Here is a 24363-nt window from a genome sequence, read left to right as displayed (position 1 = left end):
AGAGCTCTGGGCTCCCTAGGCTCTAGGAGGCAACAGCACTGACAAGACCACCACCAGGCACCCATTGAGCCCTGAGAGCTGGAACCCAACACACCCATGCCCACCCAACTCTCAGATGTCCCCAGGATGCCCTGCTTCTCAGCCCATCGCCCCAGTCTTGCCCTGCTGGGGCTAAGCAAAGTGGTCCCACTCTCCCAAGTGGCCCTGCCTGGCCCAGCCCCCTTGCCCTCCATTCAGCTTCTCCCCAGAAGCACACTGAGCACTCAGGAGGGATGCCCCATGCCCATGGCAACCCCTAATCGGTGGGAGCTGAACACACAGTAGGGGCCCAGGGTGGGGATGTACACTGAGGCAGAGGAGCCACAGGAGGTAGGTCAGTGTTCTGTCCACCTGCCAAAGACTCCTGGAACTTCTGGGGACAGTGTGAGTGGGGCCAGGGGCGTTACTCAGTTGTGCCTGTCACACCCAGCTCCCTCCTGGAGTAGCCGGAGGTATGGCCCCAACCTGGGCTGGGTTTCCCAGGGTGGGGGTGGACTAGGCTGGGCAGGGCCCAGGGTCCCTGGCAGCTCCAGGGGACATAGCACCATGAGGTGCAGGACTGGGGCTCAGGGCGATGGCAGAAAGCCAGGGAACACGAGCAGTGTGGCCCCCCTCGGGGGCCAGGGAAGACCTGGCACCTCCCCACTGAAGACCAGAGAGCCTCAGCCCGCGCCCAGGATGCAGAGAGGACAGTGCAGAACCACTAAATACTCTTTAATTCCCCCTGAGCAGTCTCAGGGCCCTCAGTCCTGCTCAGGTGGTGGTGGGGGTGGAGGTGGCGGTGTGGGTGGAGGTGGCGGTGTGGGTGGAGGTGGCGGTGTGGGTGGCGGCGGCTCCTCCAGAGCGTCCACAGGGATGGTCCTGAGGCCCTGGTCCTCCAGGGACGCCATCATAGAGGCCTCCAGGTCAGGGTCCATGAGGTGGGACTCCACGTGCACTGTGTGCAGATCCATGTGGCCCTCCTGGACCCCGTAGTGCCCCACCAACCTGCCAGGACATGAGTGGTCAGGCGGCCGGGGGCACCCAGCAGACCCTGCCTCAGGGACAGTGCTCCTGAAGCTGCCGGTGGGCTCTGCCTGGCCCAGGGGTTACTCACCTGCTGTCCACTTGTCCAGGGGTGCTTGAGTCACTGGGGGACAGAGAGGGGTGTGAGTCCCAGGCTGCCAGGGCTGGCCCCAGGGCCCCTCCCCAGGGAGGTGCCATCCCCAGGTTATCATGGCATCCCACTCAGGGGACAGAGCCACCTGTTGGGCAGCACCAGGACACAGGCCAGGTAGTAGCACAGTGACGCTGACCCACCCCTGCTCAGACCAGCTCCCAGACAACAGGTGCGGGGCATCAAGGGTTAGGGCCACGCACCACTTGGCCCTCATGACGCCCACCACCACGATGACCAGGGCACAGAAGCAGCTGGTGCTGATGCCGGCCAGCACCACAAGCAGGGCAATGAGTGCCTCACGGCTGAGGCCCAGGCTGCACTCACAGTAGGTTCCAGCTGCGGAGACAGGGCAGCGTGGCAGTGGGGCCAGTCACCAGCAGCTGGGGGACCCCCTGGGCCTGCCCCCTGCCCTGGTGGCCATTGGAAGGACAGGGCACAACCCGCCCCACCTGGACGAGGGGGGGGTCCCCTGGCTGGTGCGGGAGGGGCAGAAGGAGGCACCTGCAGCAGGGATGAGCAGGAGGGACAGACAGATCAGGCCAAGGGGGCTGCCAACCAGGCAGAAGTAGGGCTGGGGAGGTGGGGCCATGTCCAGCCCCCGGCCCCACCGGATACCTCTGGACAGAACTTGTCGGAAGGCGCTGACCTCACAGTGGATGCTGTGAGGCAGGGCAGGTGGGGGCAGGGTCCGGGGTGTCTGAGGCCACTGGAGCCTCACCCCTGGGCCTGGAGTGGACCCTGAGCCACCCCCTGGACCACAGGGGACCTGAAGGAGTCCAGACAGGGAGCCTGGGTTGGGGCAGGAAGGGGGGACAGGGGCTGGAGAGCCCCTCTGGGGTGCCCAGATGTCAGCAGAAGCTGACTGTGGGGAGAGGGCACTCAGAGAAGGGGGTGTGGCCACACCCTGATCTCTAGGGGGGCAGTGGCCTGGCAACCTTGGGAAGTCTTTGGCCCACCCCTCAGTTCCTGCTCCAGAAAAAGGACTGCAGTGGGTTAGATGGGGCCTGGGGCAGGAGGGTAGGTGGGCCCCCAGCCTGTCCAATCCCACAGGCCACTAAGCCTCCACCCTAACAGGGCCCTGCCCCCCAAGGCCCCGCTCCCCTGCCTGGTCACCCAAGGAAAGGTCTGGTACACACCTGCCTGAGCCAAAGCCACAGGCCTCCGAGGAGCCCTTCCTCTTGAGCAGGTGGCTCAGAGTAGCTGTGGGCAGTGTCCCAGGCTCCCTCCCACTAAACAAACATGTCATTAAGGTTACTAAGAGGCCTTCATACAGACTTGGGTAAGCTTCTCTGTCCCGAAACCACCCACACCTGCAGGGGTCTCCCCACCCCACCCCGCTGCCCGGTACTGCTCCTGCAGATCAGGGAAGGGGCTGAGGGGGTTGGAAATTGACCTTGGCCGCCTCCTGGAGCCTGTCACGGGCCGAGATGCCAAAGCACAGTCCTCCTGCGCCAGGCCGTCCCCACCCAGGGGACTTCTTCCCTCCTCCCCTTGCACCTGCCAAGCAAACCACAGAGGCAGCAGGAGGAAGTGGCTCAGCCCCCTGAAGACCACACCAGCCTCCTGCCATCACATGCCCCACAGGCACCAGGGCGGTGGGCTCAGCAGGAAACTCCAACCGCTAACACCAGTGGCCTCCCTGTGGGGCCCTGGGGACCGGCACAGACTTTTTGCTGTGATCTGAGACGAGCCTTGGGCTGGGAGGTCCGCTTTAGGACGCGTTTGGAAAACTGAGTCCAAAGGAACTCAGGGCAGGTGTGCCTGGGCAGGTGGCTGGCGCTGCCACCTTGCCAGGCCAGTTCAGCAGGTTTGCATCCTGGTGAGGACTGCAGGCACCCAGCCCAAGGGCCGGGCAGTGGCCACTTGAGGGACTAAGTTGATCTGGGCTTTGCCGTAATGCTGCTGCCGGGGCAGGTGGTACCACCCAAGACAACAGCCTCGTAGCAGACTGGATACGGGAAGCCTGAGGAAACGGACAGGAGTAAACTTCGAAATCAGAACAATCCACGAAGCTCTCTAGCGAGTATGAAGGGCCGGAGGAGAAAGTCCTTGAGACAGGGCTGCCCTCCAAGCCCATGTGCAGAGCAGGCAGGAATAGGGCACAGGGAGGCACAAGCCAGGTGGGAGCCAGGAAAGCAACTCAAGTGCCCACATGGCTCTGAACATGCCCAGCCCTGGGACCACCTTGCTCCCAGGACCTCCCAGGACAGTACCTTCAGGGTGGGCACTCCGTAGCAAGGCGAGGGCCCAGACACCCAGGGCCTGGCCCTAGCCAGCTCAGCCTGTGCCTCTGCCCTGAGGCTCCCAGAAGGGGTGCTCCCCTACAGGAGTTGCCTGCCTTTCTTGAAAGCACATTTACGTTTTGGCTACCCCCCACCAGCCAGGATCCCTCCTAGCTCTGAGCTGTGCAGCGTTGTAGCTGCTCTGCTCCTGGTGTGGGCTGTGGGCAGATACCAGATCCTCTCGCTGCCGAGACAGAGTTCTCAGCTCAGGCACCATCGGGGCCTCAGATGTTTGATGGACCCCACTCGGAGTCCAGTAGTGCCCAAGCTGGTACTCTTGGCTGGGGTACACAAGGCTGACCCTCCAGCCAGGCAGAGGGCAGTGATCCTGCCTCCTTTCAAAAGCCAGAGAAATGAGACTAGAAGCCCTGTGGCTGGCTAGAAAACGGCCCAAGAGAAACTTCTAGGCAGCGCCCCCTGGTGCGCTCCCGCCTGAGTTGCAGGCCTGGATGTGCTGGAGGTGGGTGGAGCGACCTGCCAGATCAGGACAGTGCCCAGGGTGTCCATGCCCAGGACCCTGCCAGTAGGTTCAGAGCCCAAACGCAGATGTGTGCCAGGTGTGGGCCTGCCCCCAAAATCTCCCCATCTCTGCCTTGGGGCACCTACTGTGAGGGCTGCCTCCTGGCCCCACTGTACCCTCTCTACCACAAAATCACCAGGACAGGGAAGGGACGGTGAGCTGACCAGCTTTAATCTGTACAGGCCACGTAGCTGAGAAGTTGAGGGGAGAGAGAGTCCGCCCAGGGCTGTCCATCCTGTGCGTGTGCAGAGCCTGCCGGGAGGGCTGGGAGCACCTGGCCGGCGGGCCCTCCTGTGCAGGGGTGGGGTGTCAGCCACAGTTTTTGGGCAGGCGGTAGACGCCAGCTGAGTAGATGAGTTGGTGGTCGCGCACCTTCTTCTGTAGGTAGCCCTGCAGCTCCTGCAGATCGATCTCGGCCAGGGCAGGGCCGGTCATGACGAACATGCGCAGCATGCTGTAGATGCGCTCCAGGGACAGGCTTTCCAGGTTGGTCAGCATGGCCTGAATGTACGTCCAGAAGAGCTGGACCGGGGGCCGTCAGGAGCCGCTGGGGCTGGATTGCTGCTGAGGCAGCTGCCTGTACCCCTGGGCCCTCCCTGCCCACCCACCCACGGGCCCAGCCCCTGCTGCCCGCCGACACGGTCCCTCCCTCTCCCCCTCCTGCCTGCGGACCCCACCTTGACTTGCCCTTCCTACCCGCAGGCCGGGCCCTGCATGCTCCCTGCTCACCAGCAGCTCCTCCTCCTTCTGGTCTGCCTGGGAGGCCATGCCCGAGTCGCTCTCATCATCACTGTCCATGAGCACCATGTTGTCCCGGTCCTGGGGCCGCTCCTCCTCAATGACCGAGAAGGTGCCCGGGGGCTCCTCCCGCAGCACACCCTGCTGCAGCCAGACAGACATGCGCCGCCGCAGCAGCGCCACTGGCATCTTCACTGCCTTGCTCAGCTCCTCCAGAGTCCAGGTGGCTGTGTGCAGAGCAGCAGGGATGATGGGTGACTGCCAGGCAGACGGGCCAGGCCTCCCCATCCCCAGCCTTCCTCACCGGCCCCACCCTGCTTCCCCATGATCAGCGGGGATGCAGAGCCAGGCCTAGAATTCCCCAGGAGACCTTGGGGACATAGGTGGTCTGCACACCACGACCACAAAATAGGAAAAGGTTGCTCAAATCCTGCCCCTTATTAGAGAACTGTGTCCCCCCAGGCAAAGTGAGGCCCACAGGCGAGGCCAGGGAGACCAGCTGGACATGGGGCTTACCTTGATCCTGGAAGTACAGCAGGATCACAGCCTGCACAGGGGTCACGGCCACAGACAGTGTGCGGTCAGTCAGCTCCACGTCCATGGTCACCAGGCCCAGAGTATGCTTCCAGCTGAGGGTCCGCATGGCCTGTGGAGGGCCTGAGTCAGCACACAGCTCGGCTTCCTGAGGCCCTGGGCCTGTAGGACCAGGACCACTCGGGGCTGGGCCCTGCCCTGAGTCCTTCCGTGATCCCCAACAGCTCCAAGGGAGCAGTGATGTAGAGCTGCTTCACAGACAGAGCGGGGAGTCGGGAGGATCACGGGCGACACTGCCCCTCCACATCGCTGCACGGGGCCCGCTTGGCCACTGGAGCCACAAACAGGTACCTTCAGCTTCTCGTACTTCTTGCAGTAGACATCCAAAGCCTCCTTGATGTCTTCAGGGACCTCCAGCTTCTCGTCCTTGAAGGGGGGCCAGAACTCACTGGACAGGATAACCGCATAGACCCCAAAGGGTGGCTGTTCTTCTGCCGGGCGCTTCTCGTCCTCCTCGCGGATGTTGGCATTGATGCGTCGCGAGTCTGCCATGTCCTAAGAGAAGGGAATGAGAGGATCACCAGAGGCTGGGCCAGCTGAGGCCTGCAGGGTGGCCATAGACCGAGATAGCACCCACCTTCAGCATGACCTCACAGAAGTGCATCGGGGCCTCGCCAAAGCGTAGCTTCAGCAGCTCCACGTTGCGGATTTCCCTGGAAGGACGGGTCTTGGGTGGGGTGAGGTGGGGATGGGAGCCCACACCCCACCTTGGCACCTGGGCAGGGGCTCTGCAGGGCACCCTCAGCGCTGGGACTCCTGGTCCAAGAGGGAGGTGGGAGCACAGCTGCCACGGCCCCTTCCTACCCCATCCTGCCACAACCTGGCAGACCCTGGCTTCCCAGCCCTCCTGTGCCAGCCTCTCCTGACCCACCAGGCCTCCCAGGTGGTGACCTGAGCCCAAGGCCCCACCTTCTGTGGAAGCCTGAGCTTGCTCCTTGCCTGTGTACACTGGGGCCAAGGAGGGTGGCACTGGGGTGAAGGATGGTGAACAGCAAGGTGCTCACCGCTCCGGGCTGAAGCTGAACTGGTGCAGAAGGCGGTCAGCAAGCAGAGAACGGTACTCATTGATGAAGAGATCTTTGCTGCCATAAATGCTGACCAGCAGGCTGATGATGTCCGAAGACCGCCGCTTGGAGCTTGACTTCCCTGGCACAGCATGGGGGGAGGCACCACTGGCACCTCTGTGGGACAGGGACCCCCAACCAGGCCAGTCCAGTGACGGCCGGGGCGTCACCTCGTTGTGCTTCCTGAACTAGCCTGGGACAGCAGCTCTGAGCCCAGCCGCCTTTCCTGGTTCCATGGGGACCTGCCTAAACCCCGACTTAAGGAATAAATAGAAGGCCTTTGGGTTTTTTCCAGAGACCGAAAAAGCCTTCTCTGTACCAGGTGAGGGCCAGGAGAGGACACTGTGCCCTCAGGGACCCCACATGGGGCTGGCCCAGGCTACCCAGCCAGCAGCTAGAGGAGCAGAGGTGGATGGGACTTGAAGCCTGCAGGGGGAGGGCAGCAGGTGGCAACCCCCAACAGCCCCCAAAGGAAACAATTCTTGATAACAGTGACCAGACACAAGCCAGTGGTAGAGCCCCTCCTAGCACCCTGGGGGTGCCCGGATGGGCCTTGCACAGTGCTCTGGCCTCGTTTTTCTGGCATAGCCCAGCACACGTGGCCACAAGCCGGGTAGGTGCTCTCCCTTCCCCAGAAAACCTAGGCTGTGAGCACCAAGGACCAGCCCCTCCGAGGAGGCCGGCGGGGGGCAAGCTGACCTGGGTCGGCATCCACAGGGTCAGGAACCCAGTCCTCAGGTTCACCAGAGTCATCCTCACTGTCCTGGCCAGTCTCCAGGCTCGCAGGGTCAGTCTTGGACAGCTCGACAGCCAAGTCCCCAGTCCCATCAGAGTCCCCAGTCAGACCGGCCACAATCTGCCGCACTGTGTCCTCCCGTGTCCTGCCAGGAAACAAGCAATCTACACCATCACCACAAATGCACAAGGCATTTGAGTGGGGCTGTTCTGGCTGGCATCTGGCCCCGGGGTGACTGAACCACAGGCCAGTCTGCACATCACTGATGGCCAGGGGCATACAAGGGCCTGGCGAACTTGTTCTGCAAGTCATTTGGAGCAGCAGGACTGAGACGCATGGAGGACAGGCTCTGGCTGGCGGGCCAGCTCACCTCAGGTAGCGGCGGACGGGCTCACAGGCCACCTCCAAGATGACCATGGAAGAATCCAGCACACGCAGTGCCTTGATAGCAGAGATGTACAGCGTGATGATGTCACATGTGTTCACGCCTGCAGCCAGAGGGATCAAATGGTTACAGGGGCTGTGGGACAGTGGGGTCAGGCCAAACTGCCCGCCCTTCCCTGCCACTGGCCACACCCTGGACAGCAACCCCCATGTGTTCACATGGTACAGCCCGGTCAGATGGTCTTTAGCACACCACCTTGAACTTGTGCACAGAAGAGCCTGGCAACCTGATCAGGGAACCCCCTCCTTCGAACCCCCAGCTGCCTTCTTCAAAGCTTTATAAGGATGACTGTTTCCCCATTAAGCAGTCTCTCCTGAGGGCATCACCCCAAACCAAACTCAATTTCAAAAAATGGGGCGGGGGCCACCCTGCCCCCTAAAGGACTTCAGAAAACAGCTTCGTTAGTCCCCGAAGGCCCGGGGGCGCCCGTGGCTGGGATGTGCCATCTGTGGCGAGACAGTGCAGCACCTGGGTGCAGGAGCCGGGTCTCCAGTGCCGCCTTGAGCGACTCGAGCAGCTGCTGCCTCTGGTTGGTCCTCTCCAGGCAGTACTTGAGGTCCTCAATGGCTGGCCGTGAGTCTGGGAAGTCTGTGGGGAGAGGCCCCTTCACACACAGGATACGCAGACACCGAGCATGGCTGAGCAGCCTCCCTGGGACTCTGCAGCGACGCTCACACGTGTGTGCCCATGCCACAACCCCGACCGGCCCCAGGAAGACAAGGAGACCCGGGACGGATGGACATGGGCCTGGAGGACGGGCAGTGAAGGCCAGGAGGGCAGGCAGACCTCGGATGATGCTGAAAAGCTCCTGGATGCGCATGCCGGCATAGACGCGGTAGAAGAACCTCTGCACATGGCAGCGCCAGCGGCGCAGCGTGTGGCCAGCCTCCGGGGATGCGGGCCTGGCAGGGCCATCCTGAAGGAACGCCTTGCCAAGCCAGCCGACCACCCTCTCGATCCACTGTGGGGCAGGCACGGCTGTGAGGTGGAGGCTGGCAGCGCACGGGCGCCCCAGGCCCTGACTCCAGCCCCCTCTATGCACGTCAGCCCCCCTGTTCATCTCCACTGACACTGATGTCACACGTGAGTGAGACAGTTGCACACACACTCACACGCTGCATGCACCGCGTGGGTACACCCCTCCAGGACACAGATGTTACCAGTGCCCTGCCCTTCACAAACAAAGCAGTGCGGGACAAAGTCACTCCTGTGTGTGTGTGTACGTGTGATCCTGCTGAGAGGCGTCCCAGACGTGGGTGGGGTTAACACCACAGAGACAGCCCAAGCTGCCCTGGGCTGCTGCGCCTTGAGTCCCCGGCTCACTCCAGTATCTGGGAATCTGCACTTCGTCCCAGCTGGGCTGCCAGGGCTCATGACCACTCTTGCCCACTGCTTGGAGGACCCCTATTGTACCTCCTTCAACCATGCTAACCGTCATTTTTGGAGAGCGACCCTCAGAAATGGCGGAGTGAGAACAGGTGAAAAGCAGGGAGCCACGACGGTTGGTCCCAGCTCTCCGCCAGCTCTGGGAGAGCCCCAAGCCTGTCTGTGGATGGCACAGTACCATGAGGCCCACCCTGGGATACGACCCCACCTTGCCAGGCTGTCTCCCCAGTCTCCCCCATTGCCCTGGCTGCTCTTCTCTTCCTGCCCCTCCTCCTCTGCCCCATGGGGGTGCGCAGGCCATGCTGGGATGCAGGCTGGCTGCAAGGGGTCAGTCCCCGGGGGGCGCAGCTAAAAGGAGATCAGTCTGTCCCTCTCAGGTGGGCCTGGCCACACCGCTGCTTGGCCCTGGCACTGCCTCGAACCGTGTGATTCCGCTAAGACTTCACCCAGCACGTCGTGGATGCAACATGATCAGTGCAGCCCCCGGAATGGCCTCAACTACCTTCGAGGTCCCAGCCCACTCCGTCTCTGCACTTTGGCACACTTCCAAAGGGGACGGAGCAAAGGCGGCGATACCTTGTGGAACTCCCGTAGGAAGGAGCGTTCGTACTCGCCCCGGCAGCGGTCCTCCATCCTCTCCCGGGTCACCTGGTGCAGCGTGGTGGTCACAGCCTCGGCACTGACCCGTTCCAGCAAACTGAGTCTGTGTCTGAGAACAGACGAGTGTGTGCAGTGTCAGCTGTGCCAGGGCTCTGTGGAAAAGCTGCTGGGAGAACAGAGCACTGGCGAGGTGCCATTTGGCCTGCCCAGCTGGACTGCCCAGACTGGGGTGATGGCCATTCCCGTAGGAAGTGGCGGCAGGGGAGCTACCAGAGGCCCAAGCCCCATCTCCCTGGCCTGGCTCGGAAACAGCAACTGAATCACTGCTACCCGGGCCACGTAAACATAGATACCACCGTCTGCACCTTTCAGCACGAACGCTGGTCTAGAAAAATAAAGCTACTCACGAGGAAACAAGAAAGAGCGTTCCATACAACCTTCAACTGGGATGAGCCTAGCAGAAGCCCTTCAGGGCCTCTAGGGCCCTTGGCAGCAGCGGGACCACTCCCTTGATCCAAATCTAACTAAGAGACCCCTTCCAAACAACGGCATCGCAACCACTTTGCTCAACATGACAGAAATCATAACCGCGCTGGAGGGAGCAGACAGCAGAGCCTGGCTGCAGCCAACAAGAACTCCTTCCCAGAGAATGGGGACACAAATCTGCCTGCCTGACACGCTCAGCACAGAAGAAATGGTGAGCCCCCTGTTTGTTACCCACTGGCACAGCAACCACAATCACAGGCTACGTACACTCCCGTTAGCCTACAGGCAGTACAGCAGAATTCTGGGGAGCCAGTAAGTTTGGAATGGGGACAGAAATCTGCTGCACGCACAAGTCACATAGGGTCTCAGTGTGGGCAAAGTGTCAACTCCTGGGCTGTGCACAAAAACTAAAGAGATACAACTGGTCCAAGACCAAAGGCTCAAAACTCACCATCCAAGGGTGCCAGGGCCCCCTCCCTCTGGGATGCCCCTGGCCAGCTGACCAGCTCTCTGCAGCCAGACCCAGAGGAACAATTGGGAAATCAGGAGGCCCAGGGGCGTGGCCACACGCATAGTACTCACAGGACCTGGCTGAGCTGGTGGAACTGCTCCAGGGCCTGGCGACACCAACACTGCTGCTTGTCACTGCCACACCCAGCACAGAGTGGGCTCTGCAGGAGCCGGTAGTAACGGCGGCGAGCATATCGGCTATCCAACTCCCCCTCCAGTTCTGGGTCGGTGCCTCCTTCCCCCTTCCTCTTACTCTGCATATAGACTCTCAAGAAGCGCCCGTAGAGACGTTGGATCATCTCCTGGAAAGTTCTGGGAGTGGAAAAAAACAGAACACCCCGCAACATGGTGTGGACCTTCTCCCGCAGCCCCTGTGCGCCAGTGCCCATCAGCAATCCCAGGCGAGACCATTTCTCCAGGAGCTCTAAGCTACGCAGGTAGGGATCCAGGCGATTCTCCAACAGGCCAAAAGCGTCAAGGAGCAGCAGAAGGCACTGGGGCTCGTCCGCGGAGTTCTCGCGCTGGGAGATGGCATTCCAGAACTCGGGGGAGATGTTAGCCTGCAGGTCGTTCTGCAGCACCTCCACGAACCACTCCTCCAGGACTGAGTGCAGGCCGTGGCCCCGCAGAACCTCCACAGCCGCCCGGAGCTCCTCCTCCTTTGGCTGGACCGCACCGCTGGTCCGAGAGGACGCCTACAGTGCAGACAACCGTGAGGAGAGGGGAACGCAGAGCTGCGAGTGGACGTGGCGGGGGAGGGGAGCGGCAGGCGGGAAAGGCGGGCAGTGCAGCGGAGGGGAGGCTGCGCGAGCCCCGCCGCTCCTCGGCCGCAGCGCGCCGATGTGGCGCCGACGCTGGGAAGGGCTGGCAAGGGAGCCGAAAGATGCGGGACTGTGGAGGAGGGCGGGAGGGCAGAGACGGGCGATGGACAGAGGCGGAGGCCCTAAAGCTTCGCGGGGACCGCGCGCGAGCCCGCCGTTCTCTTCCGGGCCTCACCAGCCCCAGCGCAGCCGGCGGCACCAGCCCGGTGCTCACGGTGTTCCAGGCCACCAACAGCTCCTGTCCGGGCGCGGGGTCGCAGTCCCCCTTCGCCCCCGCCGCCTCTGCAGCCATCTGGGCCCACCGGCTCCCGGGTCCGCCCGGATCAGCGCGGCTCCTTGACGCACGGGCCGGGCGCGGCGCAGGGCGATGACGCAAAAGAGGCGCGCGGCGATGACGTTGCAGGTCGGCGCGCTCTCGGTGCGCACTGCGCAGGCGCAGGCGAGTGCTCGGCGGCGGCGGTTGGAGTGACCGGGATCCCCGCGGCGGCGGCGGAGGGGCGAGTGTCCGGGACGATGACTCAGCAGGGAGCGGCGCTGCAGAACTACAACAACGAGCTGGTCAAGTGTGAGCACGTCCCGCGCCGTGTAGCCCGGGCGGTCGTAGCCCGCGGAGGGGCCTGGGCCAGCGTTGGCACAGCCGCCCGGGCGCAGCGGGGCGCTGGAGGCGGCGGCCCAGCGGCGGGGCCCCAGGCAGTAGGCGCGCGGCCGCCAAGCAGTTGCGTGGCCGTGGGCAAGTGTCGCGCCGAGTCCGTGCGTGGCCTCCTGGCCCCAGGGTGGGCCTAGCGGTACATTAGGACCCGCCCAGCTCGGTCACTGTGCGTGGAAGGCGCGTGGGAGAGCGCCTGGTGCGCACCGAGTGCGCACTGAGTGCCGCGTGTTTGTAGTGAGCACTACCTCCCAGGCACAGCGCTGTCGCCCACGTCCACCGCCTTATTGTATCCAGAGGCCCCCGAGAGGCAGGACTCTGGCCCTCCTTGGAGGGAAGGCGGCCTAGCCAGGACCTTGCTCTCCTTCCTGCCGCCCCAGGCATCGAGGAGTTGTCCCAGAAGCGCGAGGAGCTGTGCCGCCAGATCCAGCAGGAAGAGGACGAGAAGCAGCGGCTGCAGAACGAGGTGAGGCAGCTGACGGAGAAGCTGGCCCGGGTCAATGAGAACCTGGCTCGAAAGATCGCCTCTCGAAACGAGTTTGACCGGACCATCGCGGAGACGGAAGCTGCCTACCTCAAGGTGGGACTCGAGGCAGCTGGGGCCACAGGCCAGGCCGATCCCTTGTGTGGGCAAGCGTTGAGTGCCTAGGGGGTTCAGGACTGGGGGCTTTCCTGAGTAGAGGCTTCCCTTCCCCTCCCCGGACCCTGGCTCAGCACAGGGGCATTCAGTTGTGGGAGCAAGGGGTCCCAGCGAGCAGTCTGCATCTTCCCCACATCTCGGCTGGGCCCACTGAGGAAAGGAGAATGCTGTCTGTGGAACATGGTGTGTCCCAGCCCATGTTCTCCTACCACGGTTGTTCCTGAGGTTCACTCTGCTCGGTGTGTGATGGACGGGGGGCCGGCAGAGAACAAAGCACTGGCCAGACCTGGGGAGGGAAGAGGCCCCTGCAGGCCCTGCCTGTCCCCGGGTACCCCCCAGGCGGGAGCATCAATGACCAGCCTGTGTTTTCTTTGGTCTCAGATCCTGGAGAGCTCCCAGACTCTGCTTAGTGTCCTGAAGAGAGAAGCTGGGAACCTGACCAAGGCCACGGCTTCGGAGCAGAAGGCCAGTGGGGGCAAGGACAGTTGACGAGGCCATGGGTGGGCCAGGCTACTTGGCCCCCAGGAAACCTGTTAATAAAGCGTCTTTGTTCTGTATGGCAGCAGCCACCTTCTTTTCCTGTCTTTGGTATCAAGGCAGCTGCAGCCTTTGTTAGCTCTGGATGAGAAAAGTAGCCTACCAGGCAGGGATCTGGCTCCGTGGTGCTCCCAGCAGGCAGCAATTGGGGAGGGCACTCCAAAACCTCCACGCCTCCCTGTGCTGCTGGTTCTAGTCTCAACCCCCAGGACTTCTGCCTCCCTTGTCCCTCCTTGGCCAGCAGGGGCCCAGGCAAGTGAGGTAGTGGTTGGGCCCTCTTCTGCCTCAGAACTGAGACCTCAGAGCTTGTTCCTAGTGCCCCGTGACTGTGTGAATAAAGGCTTTCTTTGTAAAGAATCGTGCTGGCTTGTGCCTGTGTCGAGTACATGGGGCTGCTTGCCACCCCCAGAGCTAGCCCACAAAGGTTCTGGCTGGGTATGGTGGCTCCTCCATGGGGCGGGGCAGGGAAAGGGGACTTGGAGTGGTTTTCCCTGTGACTGAGAGCCCCAGTCTCAGATGCAGAGGGTGCCACTGGGCATCTCCCATGACCCTCCTCCGCCTACCTGCAGATGTCAGCCCCAGACCTTTGCTTCACCTACGGCCACTTGCTCTATCCCTGTCTCACCCGACCCCCACTTACTTTCCCCCAAATCCAGGACACAGCCCATCCTTCTCTGAGGGCCTTCATCTGCTGGTCGTGCTCTCTGCCACACCATAGCCGGGCCCAAGGACAGTTGGAAATGGCTGAGTGTGCACGCCAGCCCCCTTCTGGACGCTGGTTCCTCTGAACACAGGCCTTATAGCTTCACACCCTTTCTGTCCACTTCTCTTCTTCCCTGCGCTGCTGGGCCCCATCCTTCATCCCCAGACCTCTCCAACCCTACCTTCGCTGGCATATCCTCCACCCTGGGGTCCTAGCACTGCAGCAACCCAGGCCTGTGGCTGGGTGCCTTGGGGAGACACATGTTGTTGAGAGGAGAGAGAACACACCAACATGCTGCCCTTTGTCCCAAACCTGGTCCCACTTGCTCATTCATAAGTTTGACTCCCTAACTCCCCAGGAAGGAAACAGGTATTCAGACTCAATGCTTGGTCGGTCCTGCCTGTGGATTTGTAAACAGCCCGGCTCAGCCTGCACGTGGCAGCGAGGATATCTGGGCCCCCAGCCCAGCCAGGAGCTGCTCCAGTGTGGGGGCCCCCACCTCGGCTTTCCCACCTCTTGACATACTTCGGTTTTTCCTGCCAGCACTAGCGCCCACCCCAGGCACCCACATCTGCCTGCCTGCCTGCCACTGTGTGGGCTCTGCTGGGTTAGGACTTTTCCAAGCCAAACAAAGCCAAGATCTCCAGGGCTCTGCCCTGCCCCAGACCACCCGTGGGCCCATACTCAGCCCTTGCTCTTCAACCCCTCTCGGGCTCCTTGCCCCTAACTCTTCAGGGAACCAACTCAGGTCCTGGCACACAAAGAATTCCCAATCTCAGATGGAAGGCCCAGCATCCTGCCTCCTAAAGTTGCCAGCTCTAGGTGGGGGTGCTGCACCAGGCGCTCCCGACACTGACCGAGAGGCGACACAGGGCAGCTGGGTGAGAGAATGGTGGGGGAGAGCTGGGGCTGTGGAGATTGTGAGAGGCCAACAGGTACCTCCTACTTGGCCACAGGTGCCCATCTACAAGGTCCCTCCCCTCCCCCACCCCCCAGTGGGCCCCCAGCAGATGTGCTCCGTGGAACCCCAACCCCTGAACCCTGAATGCCCAACAGGAGGGACCACCCAGAGACCGAGGCGGCAGTGTCCAGTGCTGTTTATTTAGTCCGTTCCTCAGGAAAGACTTCCCGTTTACCACTCAAGAAGCAGGGCCAGGCTCAGCCTTGGGGGTCAGTGCTGGCTGGGCTAGGGGTGGGCCAGGGAGCCCCTGCAGGGGAGAGCCCCTTCACAGTGCAACTGGGCAGGATGAGGAGCCAGGGCTTGGCAGGACAGAGGGTAACCTGGGCCAGAGTCCGCTCAGGCCCCCACCAGGACAGACAGGGGCGCCATCCAGCCGGACCCCTGGGCCCCACACCGCTCTCTACTTTGGAGCCCATCCAAAGGAAGTGAGACCCAGACAGACCCATGGGAAGAACCCAGGAGCCCCAGTGCAGGCCCTGAGCACCTGGCTGCCCTTGCAGGGCAGAAGGTGGTACATTGTGGCAAGGGAGCCTGGTAAGGGGTGGGGACAGAGTGAAGGCGGGCTCCTGGGAACTGCTGGCCCCACCACCTGCACCAGGGTTCTACCCATCATCCTGAAGGATCAGAAATAGAGGGCCGGCTCACTGCGGAAGTCCGAGAGGTCATTCTGGCCGGCAGGAGTGAGCTGGGAGAAAGAGGGGATGGCTGAGGCTGCTGGCTTGTCCAGGCGTTCAAGACCCTCTCTGGCCCTGCCCCTTGGTACCCTCCAGCCCCCACTCACCATGATCTCCTTAGGAAGGGGCTCCACCTCGCACGGAACCAGCTCTGCTGTCTGCTCCTGCCACTTGCTGAAGGCCACCGAGTGCTTTGGAGTGTAGCTGGACAGGTCTGTGGGTCATAGGCGCAGTATGAGGACCTGGGATCCCAGCACTGCCCTCCCCCACTGCCACCCTCACAGGTGGGCACTCACCTGGGCTACCACCTGGCAGCCGAGGGCTCTCGGGCCCCACGCTGTTCACGAAGGTGGCCCGGGGCAGGAAGAGCACAAAGGGCTTCTCCTCGGCTGCCCCCTCTGAGCCGGACCCCTCGTCCTCCCCCTCCTCCTCTGGCTCCTCGGCCGCCTCCTCCTCCTGCACCAGGGAGCTCTCAGAGGGGTACTCGAATGTGGTCTGCAGGCTCTTGTCGTTGAAGGAGATCTTCATCTGGAGGCAGGAGACACCCATCAGCAAGACCCAGGCGGGGGTCAGGCCTGGTGGGTAATATCCCATCAGCCTCAGCAGCTCCAGGAGCCACACTGTACCCATGTCAAGTGGGGTGAGGGAGCTGCGGCTTCTCTGGGTCCCTAAGTCAGGGGGGCCCTCATCAGAGACCCCCAAAAGGGATGGGGCCTGCTGCTCATGGCAGACCCAGGCCAATGTGTCCAAATACCTGTGCCTGGGCCCCACCCATCCTCCCACCCCAGATCAAGTCCCCTGAGTGAGCCACTGGCCCAGGACCAGACTCCCGCCAGGCCCAGAGATGCAGACACCTATTCTCCCCCAGAGCTTCAGGGCCTTGTTGGAGGTGCTCCCCAAGTCCACAGCCAGAGCCAGGACCTCACTGGACAACTGGTGCCCAGACCCTGAGATGAGACACCCTGACTCTACCTGTTCACTAGCAGTTCCCAACCCTGGCCAGCCCTGCCTGCCTCACACCATGTCACAGGGCCAGGGCCAGGGTAGGATCCTCTGCACTGCTCTGTGGGCAGAGCCCCCAATCATGGGGCCCTGGGGCTGGGCCCGGCCCCTTCCAGACTTGCAGTTCAATGGCAAAAGCAAAGTGCAGGTGAAGCTGCACCCTCGGGGGAGCCTCACACCCTTGGAAGACCCCCCGCATTCTTGGGGGAGCCCAAATTTGGCTCCCAGCAGCCCCTATTGGCTGGGGCCCTCTCCAAGGCCAAGTTCATGTCCAGGCTTGCTAGGCACCTGGATGATCCTGCCCGCCCAGCTGAACAGGGACACCGCTGCCAGGCAAGGGCCTGGCACACCCATGGCCCAAGAGAGGAGGTGTTGGTGCCAGCCCCAGAAAGGTGGCACCAGATGGAGATGCGTGCTGCCACAGGCAGCACAGAGCAGTGGTCCTACCCCAACAGGCCCCACTGCTGTGGGCCCTTCTTCCCACACCAGCTCTACCTAGTCTGCCCTGCTGGCCCTCATCCACCCTCTTCACCCCTGCCCCCCCCCCCAAAAAAAACCCAAAACTGCTGCTGTCAAGTCAGTTCTGATTCACAGCAACTCTATAACACAGAATAGAACTGCCCCGTAGGGTTTCCAAAAACGTAGATCTTTACGGAAGCAAATTGCCACATCTTTCTCTTGAGGAACAACTGGTGGGTTTGAACCACAGACCTTTTGGTTAGCAGCTGAGTGCTTAGCCAGTGTGCCACCAGAGCTCCTGCCCACCCCCAAGGCCCCACAACTCCATACCAAGTAAACTCTCCCTCTTTCACACCTGGCCTCAGAGCCCAAATTAGCTGCTAGTTCTCAGGGTCCATGGGGACAGGGGCTGTGGGGACAGTCACATCCCCAGGACAGTCACATCCCCAGGACAGGCGTAAGCAGAAGGGCTGGGAGCACCAACGGGTCAGGATCCTCGCCTCCCTATTCCCAGCACCTGGGGGGTTCGTGGGGGTGGGGCTGAGACTGGACCAGGGGGTCCATGGGCAGCCCTGACGCCAAGGCCTCGTGGCCTGAGGGCTCAGATCCCCCCAAAAGCACCCACCAGGCCTGCTCAGTGGGCCCGCCCTGGGCCAGCACGTTGGTAACGAATACACCCCTGCCTGCCTGCCTGCAGCAGATGGGAGCAGCCGCATTCTAGCTCGAAATATTAAACTCCTCATGGGCACAGTACACCTCCAGCCAGCTCATATTCCTCCTCCTCCTCTGAACGGGGCCGGAGGTGGGAGCCGCCCCCTCCAGGCAGAGAACCGTGGTGGCTGGAGACAGTCCCTGGAGAGCTGGGCTCACTCTGAGGCAGCTTCGGAGGAATGGGCAGCCCAGTGACCTGGCCAGACTGAGAGAGACACACACGCTGCTGACCAGGAGCAGAGCCACCACCCTGCTGAGCCTGGCATCCAGAAAGGAGGGCAGGCCACTCTTCCACCCTCCCAGCCACTCTCCCCTTTCCTGGCCACACATGCTAGCTCACGTGCACACAACCCCGCACAGCCAGGGTGCCCCTGCACTGGCAGGTTAGAGCACTCTCTGTGCCCCCCAATCTCCCAGGCCCCTCTGGTACAGCACAGTTCCCACCCAGAGACGTACTAGGCCACTCGCAGGCCCCACCCCTGGACCTCCATCCCACCAGGGGCCCTCCAGCCCCTGGCCCCCCTACCCTGTGAGTCCACAGAGCCGGCTCACTGCTGGCCAGCTCTTTAGACCCAGCCTGACCAGCCCCTTGGCCTTGGCATCTGCCCTGCACCTCAATGGAAATGGGGTTGCCTGGGCCCCTGGACTGACCCTCTGGGCTTCAAAGATAAACCCTAGGCAGGATGGGGCTAGTGGGCCAGAGGCTTCCCCTCCCCTCCCAGGTACCACCACCAAGGACCCCAAGAAGCCTGGACGCAGCTGCAGATCCCCCCGAAACAGAGACCACCCAGCCCCATCCCCCACCCACAAGGACACGGGAAGGGCCCAGTGCCAGGGCCTGAGCTGATTAGCGTGCTGTCAGTCCACATGACTGGCTCTCAGCAGGCAGGCTGAGGGGGCTGGGCATACAGTGGACACCGGGCCTGACACAGCCTGGTCAGGCAGGGGTGGGGGACTGGTCACCTTCAAACTTCAGCCTGTAGGCTTAGAGGGGCTCCCAGGCCTCCCTGCCCCAGGCCCCCCCAGCTGCCCTCCCTCTGTAGGTGCGGTCAGTGGGTCACAGGGTGCCTTGTGACTCAAGTGCTACGGCCATCAGTCCCTCACAGCTGGGAGGGAAGAGGCAGGAGGGCGTTGCCCAGGGCCTGGCCCTTGCCCACACCTGCCCGACGGGGACTTTGCCCAAAGCCCTGAGCAGGTGGGTCACAATAAGCCTCCCAGTCTGGCCTTCCCAGCCTGTACAGGATGCTTTTGTTCTCCCTCAACCTACCCCGCTGAGGATTCCCAGCTGGAATTACCGTGGGGTGTTCACCCTGCTCTCTGGGCTGTGAGGCAGACCAGTCCACCTCTACTGCCAGCCCCTCACCCCACATCCCTGATGTGCATGGTGGCCGGCCACCAGCTGAGGGTAGCCCTGGGGGCACCATACAGCTGCTTCCTGACACCTCCCTAAGGCTGGGTACTGCCCAGGTCAAACGGCCCCCACCCTAGGCCAGAGCCCTAGCTTCAGGGACGTGGAGTTAAATAGTCCAAGCCAGGCCGGGTATACCTAAATTCCAGAAACACCACGAGGGGAACTCGTAGAAAAAGCTGGAAGAAGGAAGGGAGAACAGCAAGACAAGCCTCAGCCAGAGATCACAAGTGGCACAATGGGGCCAAGCTGCCCGGCTTCTTGTCTACAGAAATGGGCTATGCCTGGGGGAGCAGGCACTGGGGAGGGCGTGGAGCTCAACACTGTGGGAAGGTGTTGTCACCAGGAAGAGCACCTAGGGAGGGGTGGTGCCCAAGGGTGGCTAGGAGGTATGCCTGGGAGAGTCCAAAGGTCAGAGGCGAGGCTGAGGACCAAGGCCAGGTCACCAAGTAGTGGTGGTGGCCACCCCATGGAGAGAATGTGGCCAGGGTACCAAGAACCAGGAGTCAAGAAGATAGAGAGAGGGGAAGAAAGGATGAACAGTGGGCAGGTGGGATTGGGCAGGGGGCATTTCACAGAAAAGGGAGTGTGACATCCAACCAACCCTGCGTCAAGGAGTGAGAATTGACCACTAGATTTCCTACAAAGACCCGCTGACACCCCCCCCCCCCACTGTTGAGAGAGCAGCCTGGAACCGGGGCAGCGCGTGTAGCATGGAGCATGGCTGCACCCACACAGCCATCAGCTGGAAGCTTGGCTGAGATGGGGACGAGAAAGAGGAGATCTGTTGGTTCTGTCAACAGATAGCTAAGTGGAAACGTGTGCCCGCCAGGCAGGCCTCCGAGCTCACAGGCGCAGGGAAGATGGCAGGGTGGCCCCCAAGAAGGACGGGGCTCCCCCTCACATGCTCAAAGCACAGCACAGAGGCTCTCAGCAGGCGCAAGCACCAGGCCCATTTGTGCCTCCCACCAAGAACTCTGTGGTCAGCTAGGAGGATATGCCCAAGGGTCCCAAGGTCCGCCTGGGCTCTGAGGCCCCACAGTCCAGCCCACCCATGTCCTCCTGGGGAAGAAGGAGCAAGACAGAATGCCCAGCAAAGACCAACTCGGGAGGTTCTGGGAGGGGACAGCCTAGGGCTTGAAGCAGCACTGAAAGGGGGTCCCACTGTGTCCTCCACCCTGTGCTGAACAATCACATGGCCCTGGGAACCTGTGAGTAAGAGGGATGCACAGGAAGGGAGTTGCATGCACTGAGCTGGCCCCCCCAGCAGACCCACTGTGCCCAAGGCCACCGGGCAGCCCTGCCCCCCACCTCCAGCAGACACTGCTCTTTACCAGGTGGTACTTACCCAGACAGGAAGACACAGCCAGCAGGCCAAGCTGCCCTGACAGGGCCAGGCCGGATGTCCATCTGGACACCCAGGCTGTCACCGACACAGCGCAGGCTGGTCTGTCCCTCCCCCAGCCTGGCCAGGGCCTGCTTCCCAGGCTTGGCCCTACCTCTCATTTCTTCCTGCCCTGCTGGGCCTCAGGCCCCCTCCACACCTCTGCATCCTAACCAAGCCCCAGGAGCCCCCCACAGCTCTGTCCCTGGCCTGGGACAATGGCCCTCGAGTCCCAGGAAAAAGTCAAGTCCAAGATGGACTTGTGGCCCATGGGTCAGGGTAGGAGCTCTAGAGATGAGGGCCTGAGTTTGAGTCCTATCCAAGAACTAACGACCTTGATCACTCATTCAACTTTTCTTGGGTCTCAGTGTCCTTATCTGCGATACGGCGAGAGCTATCATCACCTCTACCATTGTGGGAAGAAATGCCTTTCTGACCAGCTTGGGTCTAGGGTCAGGGCAGACAGCCGTGGGCGGCAGGGGGGTGGCTGGGGGCTGAGGCACTGATCAGGATGCAGACACACATTCTCCTCTCCCCAGAGGGCTCAGGACAAAGGGCAGGGTGAGAGCAGGGGGCAGGGTGGCCGGCAGGCCCAGTGTGATGGGGGAGGTCTCGAGGGGGCAGCACTGCAGGGAGATGGGCATGATGCCAAGCTGGGCAGATGGGCCGCCGGTGGACGCCCTCAGCCAGAAGGGTGGAGGTGACACCAAAGCCGGGGGTGGAGAAAGCCCAATTCAAAAGGACGGAATGTGTGGCTGCAGGCTAACAGATAGAGAACAAAGAGACTTAATTCACAGAGGCACCCCCCACCTTGTACCCCAGGAAAACTGAGATTGGGGGAGAGGTGGCCTCAGGGGCTAGGATGGGAGCAGCCATGGGCGGCACCCCTGGCACCACCTCAGACAGGGGAAGGCCCATCTATCTGCCTACTGCTCGTTGACAAGGAAGTCATGTGGGGCTTGCCTTGGAATTTGCCCCAGGAAAAACCCAGGTGCTAGAATAACCAGGAAGAACCTGGGGCACATTTCCTTGTGCCCAAAGAGTTCCAGGCCACTAAACGAGGCCAGCCAGTGAGCAAAGCATTCCCGGAAACCCCTGAGCCTGGGTCTCGGCTCCTCTGTCTGCCTGCAGGCCCCCTCCCCAGCACCACCCTGTGCCCAGACAGGCCTGGCACACACTAGGAACTCCACACTTTCTTCCAAAGCCAGTTCCCACCAATCTCCAGGGACCAAGAGGGATTCAGGGTACACACCCCAAGGCTGACAGCCAGTGGGGATGGGCCTCATGATGTCACAGGCCCGTGCCTTTCTGGTGAGATCCTGGCCCACGACGCTGCACATGCTGAGCGTGGCACGCTTCTCTGCCAGGGTCAACAAATGCAGGCTGCTTCTCCCTGTTGGACCCACGATAGGACGAGCCTCACCAGCCCAAGCCCTGCCCAGTAAATACCAGACAGGCCACTAAGACTGAGCCACAGCCCTACGAGAGGCAGTGGGACAGCTGTCCCTGCATCCATGGTCATCAGACCTCCCGCAACGAGTATGGCGACCCAGGCCTGTTCCCCTCTGGCTCCCAGAAGCCATTCAATGCCCACTTCCAGCCAAGCTGCCCTGCCCCCACCACTGACCTTCTTTCTTGAGGATCCGGCCTTGGTGAGGCAAGACTTCCCCAGGGCCAGGTAACCACCGATCACCTCGATCTCATGCACAGTGGGATAGCGCTTCTTTAGCATGGTCCCCAGGGCGACGTGGGGCCCCATGGGGCCGTCTGCCTCTTCCTCCTCCTCCTCAGCCTCTCGTGGCTGGGCTTCCCCATTGGCCTGGCCAGAGCGTTGCTCCTCCGAGGCCCCCGGCTTCCTCTTGGGCACCACTGTAAAGGTGCTACTGCCACGGTGCTGGAGCCCTGGTGAGTGCTTGGGCGCAGCAGGGCGCAGGTGGTACCCGGAAGACAATTTGGCTTCCTGGGAGGTCTCATTGTCTGAGTCCACCTCGTCAATGAAGGTGACCGGGAGGCCTGGTCTCCCAGGCTCCTGGCTGTTTCTGGCCAGGACAGGAGCCCCGAAGCCCTGGGCAGGCTCAGCTTCAGTGGTGCCCAGGAGGGAGGGGGGTGGCGACAAAGGCCTCTGCCACCTAACCACCCGGTCAGCAAGGGCGGTGGCTGCCTGGGGGCAGCTCCCCTCTTCCACTGCCCACGGTGCCTCGGCGCCCAAGGGTCGCCTTGGACAGGCAGGAACACCATCCACTTCAGGCACCAGATGAGCTCCGGGTTCCGGGGGCTGCAAGGCCCAGCCCAGCCGTCCTTTTGGCTGCTCCACAGGCTGCCTCTCCCCGGGGGCATGGGCACCGGAGATCTTTCCCTTGGGGATGAACACGAAAGAGTTTCGGGAGTTCACGCGGAGACTGGCCAGGGCCCGGGCCTGGAGATCCCCCTCGGGGATGGTCTCCATGTCTGGCTTGGGGGCCGGCCGTATCTCGAAGGAATCGTTGGCGCTGGTGGCCGCCGAGACCCACTGGCGCTGGCTGGGAGTGGCACTGGCAGGGCTGGTCACCGGGAAGGCCGAAGGCCCGGCTGGAGTGGCACTGGGGCTTCCAGGGCTTGAAGGCGGGTAGAGAGGGGGCTCCACCGACTCCACCTTTGGCTTCCACTCACCAGCGCCCCGGGCCGCGCTGGGGGAGGCTGGCCCCGGCGCGGAGCCTGCGAGGCTGTTGGCAGGGCTGGCCCGGGGCTTGGGGGCCGCGGGCCCGTTGGGGAGTGGGCGCGCACCCACGCCGCGGTGCAGGCCCCGGGGGTGCACAATGAACGAGTTGCTGCCCGTCTTCTGGAGGAAGTCGCTGCGCCGGGTTGTGGGGCCGGCCCCGCCGCCGCGGCGCTCCCGCTCGAACCAGGCGGCGCGCTCGCCCACGCGCGGGGCGGTCGGCGGGCCCGGGGCCACGGGCGGAGGCTTTGGCACCACCGGCGGCGGGCGGGCGCGCTCGGGGCTCCCGCGGCGGCGCGGCGGGGAGGGCGCGCACGGCGCGGCGCCGGCGGGCGGGTCGAACTTTTCCAGCAGCCGGCTGACACGGCCCGGAGCCGGCGCCGCCTCGTACACCAGCACCTCGGCGGCGCGGATCTCGGCGGCGGCGCGGCCGGGTGGCGCGGGCGCGGGCGCGGGCGCGGGCGCGAAGCCCGGCGCCGACTCGATGATGAGGATGTTGTCGGCGCGGATGGTGCGCAGCCCCGGCACGCACAGCTCCAGACGCGGCGACGCCGGCCGCGCCCCCGCCGCGCCCGCCCGCCTCCCGCGCCGCCGCTCCGACTCGAGCCGCATGAACGGGTTCTCGCGCAGCGGGCCCAGGCTCTCGGCCAGCACCAGCCGCTCGGCCGCGGGCGCAGCGGGCGCCGGGGGGTCCGCCGCCGCCCCCGCCCCCGCCCCGGGCTCCGGCTCCGGGCCCGCGCCCCCGGCCAGGGCGGCCAGCTTGGCGCGCTTGCGCTCCAGGATCTCGCGCTTCCAGGCGGGCAGCGCGGCGCGGGGCCCCGGGCCGGGCCGCCCCAGGCCGGCCATGCTGCGGACGCGGCCGGCGGCGACTGCGCGGACTGCGCCGGGTGGCGGGACCGCGCGCCCTCGCCCGCCGCCGGCCTCTCGCGGCCCCGCCCCCACGCAGGCCGCCGCCCGTTGGAGGAGGTCGGCTCGGGCCCCGCGGGCGGCCGCTGACGGCGGGAGGCCTGTCGCCCCGAGTCCCGGCCTCGGGGACAGCCCCGCGGATTGGAGGACGCGCGCCCCGACCACGCCTCCCCGGGCTTGTCGGGCAATGCCCACCAGCCGAGCCGGGCACGCCCCCGCGCCGGGCGCCGCTCATTGGCCGCCCCGACTTCCGCCTC

General features: G+C 63.3%; 3 protein-coding genes across 4 annotated transcripts; 1 reads left to right on the top strand and 2 right to left on the bottom strand.

Moving 5' to 3' along the window:
* Positions 1–745: 745 nt before the first annotated feature.
* LOC126082988 (anaphase-promoting complex subunit 2) lies at positions 746–11805 on the bottom strand. Of its 2 annotated transcripts, XM_049896230.1 has the most exons (15): positions 11556–11805; positions 10632–11254; positions 9540–9672; positions 8364–8538; positions 8046–8165; positions 7503–7620; positions 7096–7277; positions 6337–6478; positions 5910–5985; positions 5624–5827; positions 5255–5384; positions 4730–4965; positions 2592–4522; positions 2335–2427; positions 1410–1534 (listed from the first exon to the last, which is right to left on the bottom strand). In XM_049896230.1, the coding sequence occupies exons 1-13, from the start codon at positions 11670–11672 to the stop codon at positions 4310–4312; spliced, it is 2469 nt and encodes an 822-aa protein (XP_049752187.1). In that variant the 5' UTR covers positions 11673–11805; the 3' UTR covers positions 1410–1534; positions 2335–2427; positions 2592–4309. The 2 variants fall into 2 exon arrangements, with proteins under 2 accessions (XP_049752188.1, XP_049752187.1); XM_049896231.1 differs by lacking the exons at positions 2335–2427; positions 2592–4522; positions 4730–4965; ... (9 more) ...; positions 10632–11254; positions 11556–11805 and adding exons at positions 746–1026; positions 1136–1168; positions 1700–2300 and having other exon boundaries at positions 1399–1534.
* Positions 11806–11861: 56 nt separating this feature from the next.
* SSNA1 (SS nuclear autoantigen 1) lies at positions 11862–13560 on the top strand. Its single transcript, XM_049896232.1, has 3 exons — positions 11862–11945; positions 12407–12606; positions 13048–13560. Exons 1-3 carry the CDS (start codon positions 11894–11896, stop codon positions 13153–13155), a joined length of 360 nt encoding a protein of 119 aa, XP_049752189.1. The 5' UTR covers positions 11862–11893; the 3' UTR covers positions 13156–13560.
* A 1423-nt stretch (positions 13561–14983) lies between these two features.
* TPRN (taperin) lies at positions 14984–24046 on the bottom strand. The gene is made up of 4 exons (XM_049896666.1): positions 22133–24046; positions 15838–16069; positions 15649–15755; positions 14984–15552 (listed from the first exon to the last, which is right to left on the bottom strand). The coding sequence occupies exons 1-4, from the start codon at positions 24044–24046 to the stop codon at positions 15490–15492; spliced, it is 2316 nt and encodes a 771-aa protein (XP_049752623.1). The 3' UTR covers positions 14984–15489.
* Between the last annotated feature and the right edge of the window lie 317 nt (positions 24047–24363).

This window comes from Elephas maximus, chromosome 9 (genome assembly GCF_024166365.1).
Source record: "Elephas maximus indicus isolate mEleMax1 chromosome 9, mEleMax1 primary haplotype, whole genome shotgun sequence".
Classification (NCBI taxonomy): domain Eukaryota; kingdom Metazoa; phylum Chordata; class Mammalia; order Proboscidea; family Elephantidae; genus Elephas; species Elephas maximus.
The sequence above is the reverse complement of the archived record's forward strand: the minus strand, read 5'-3'. Positions and strand labels throughout refer to the sequence as shown.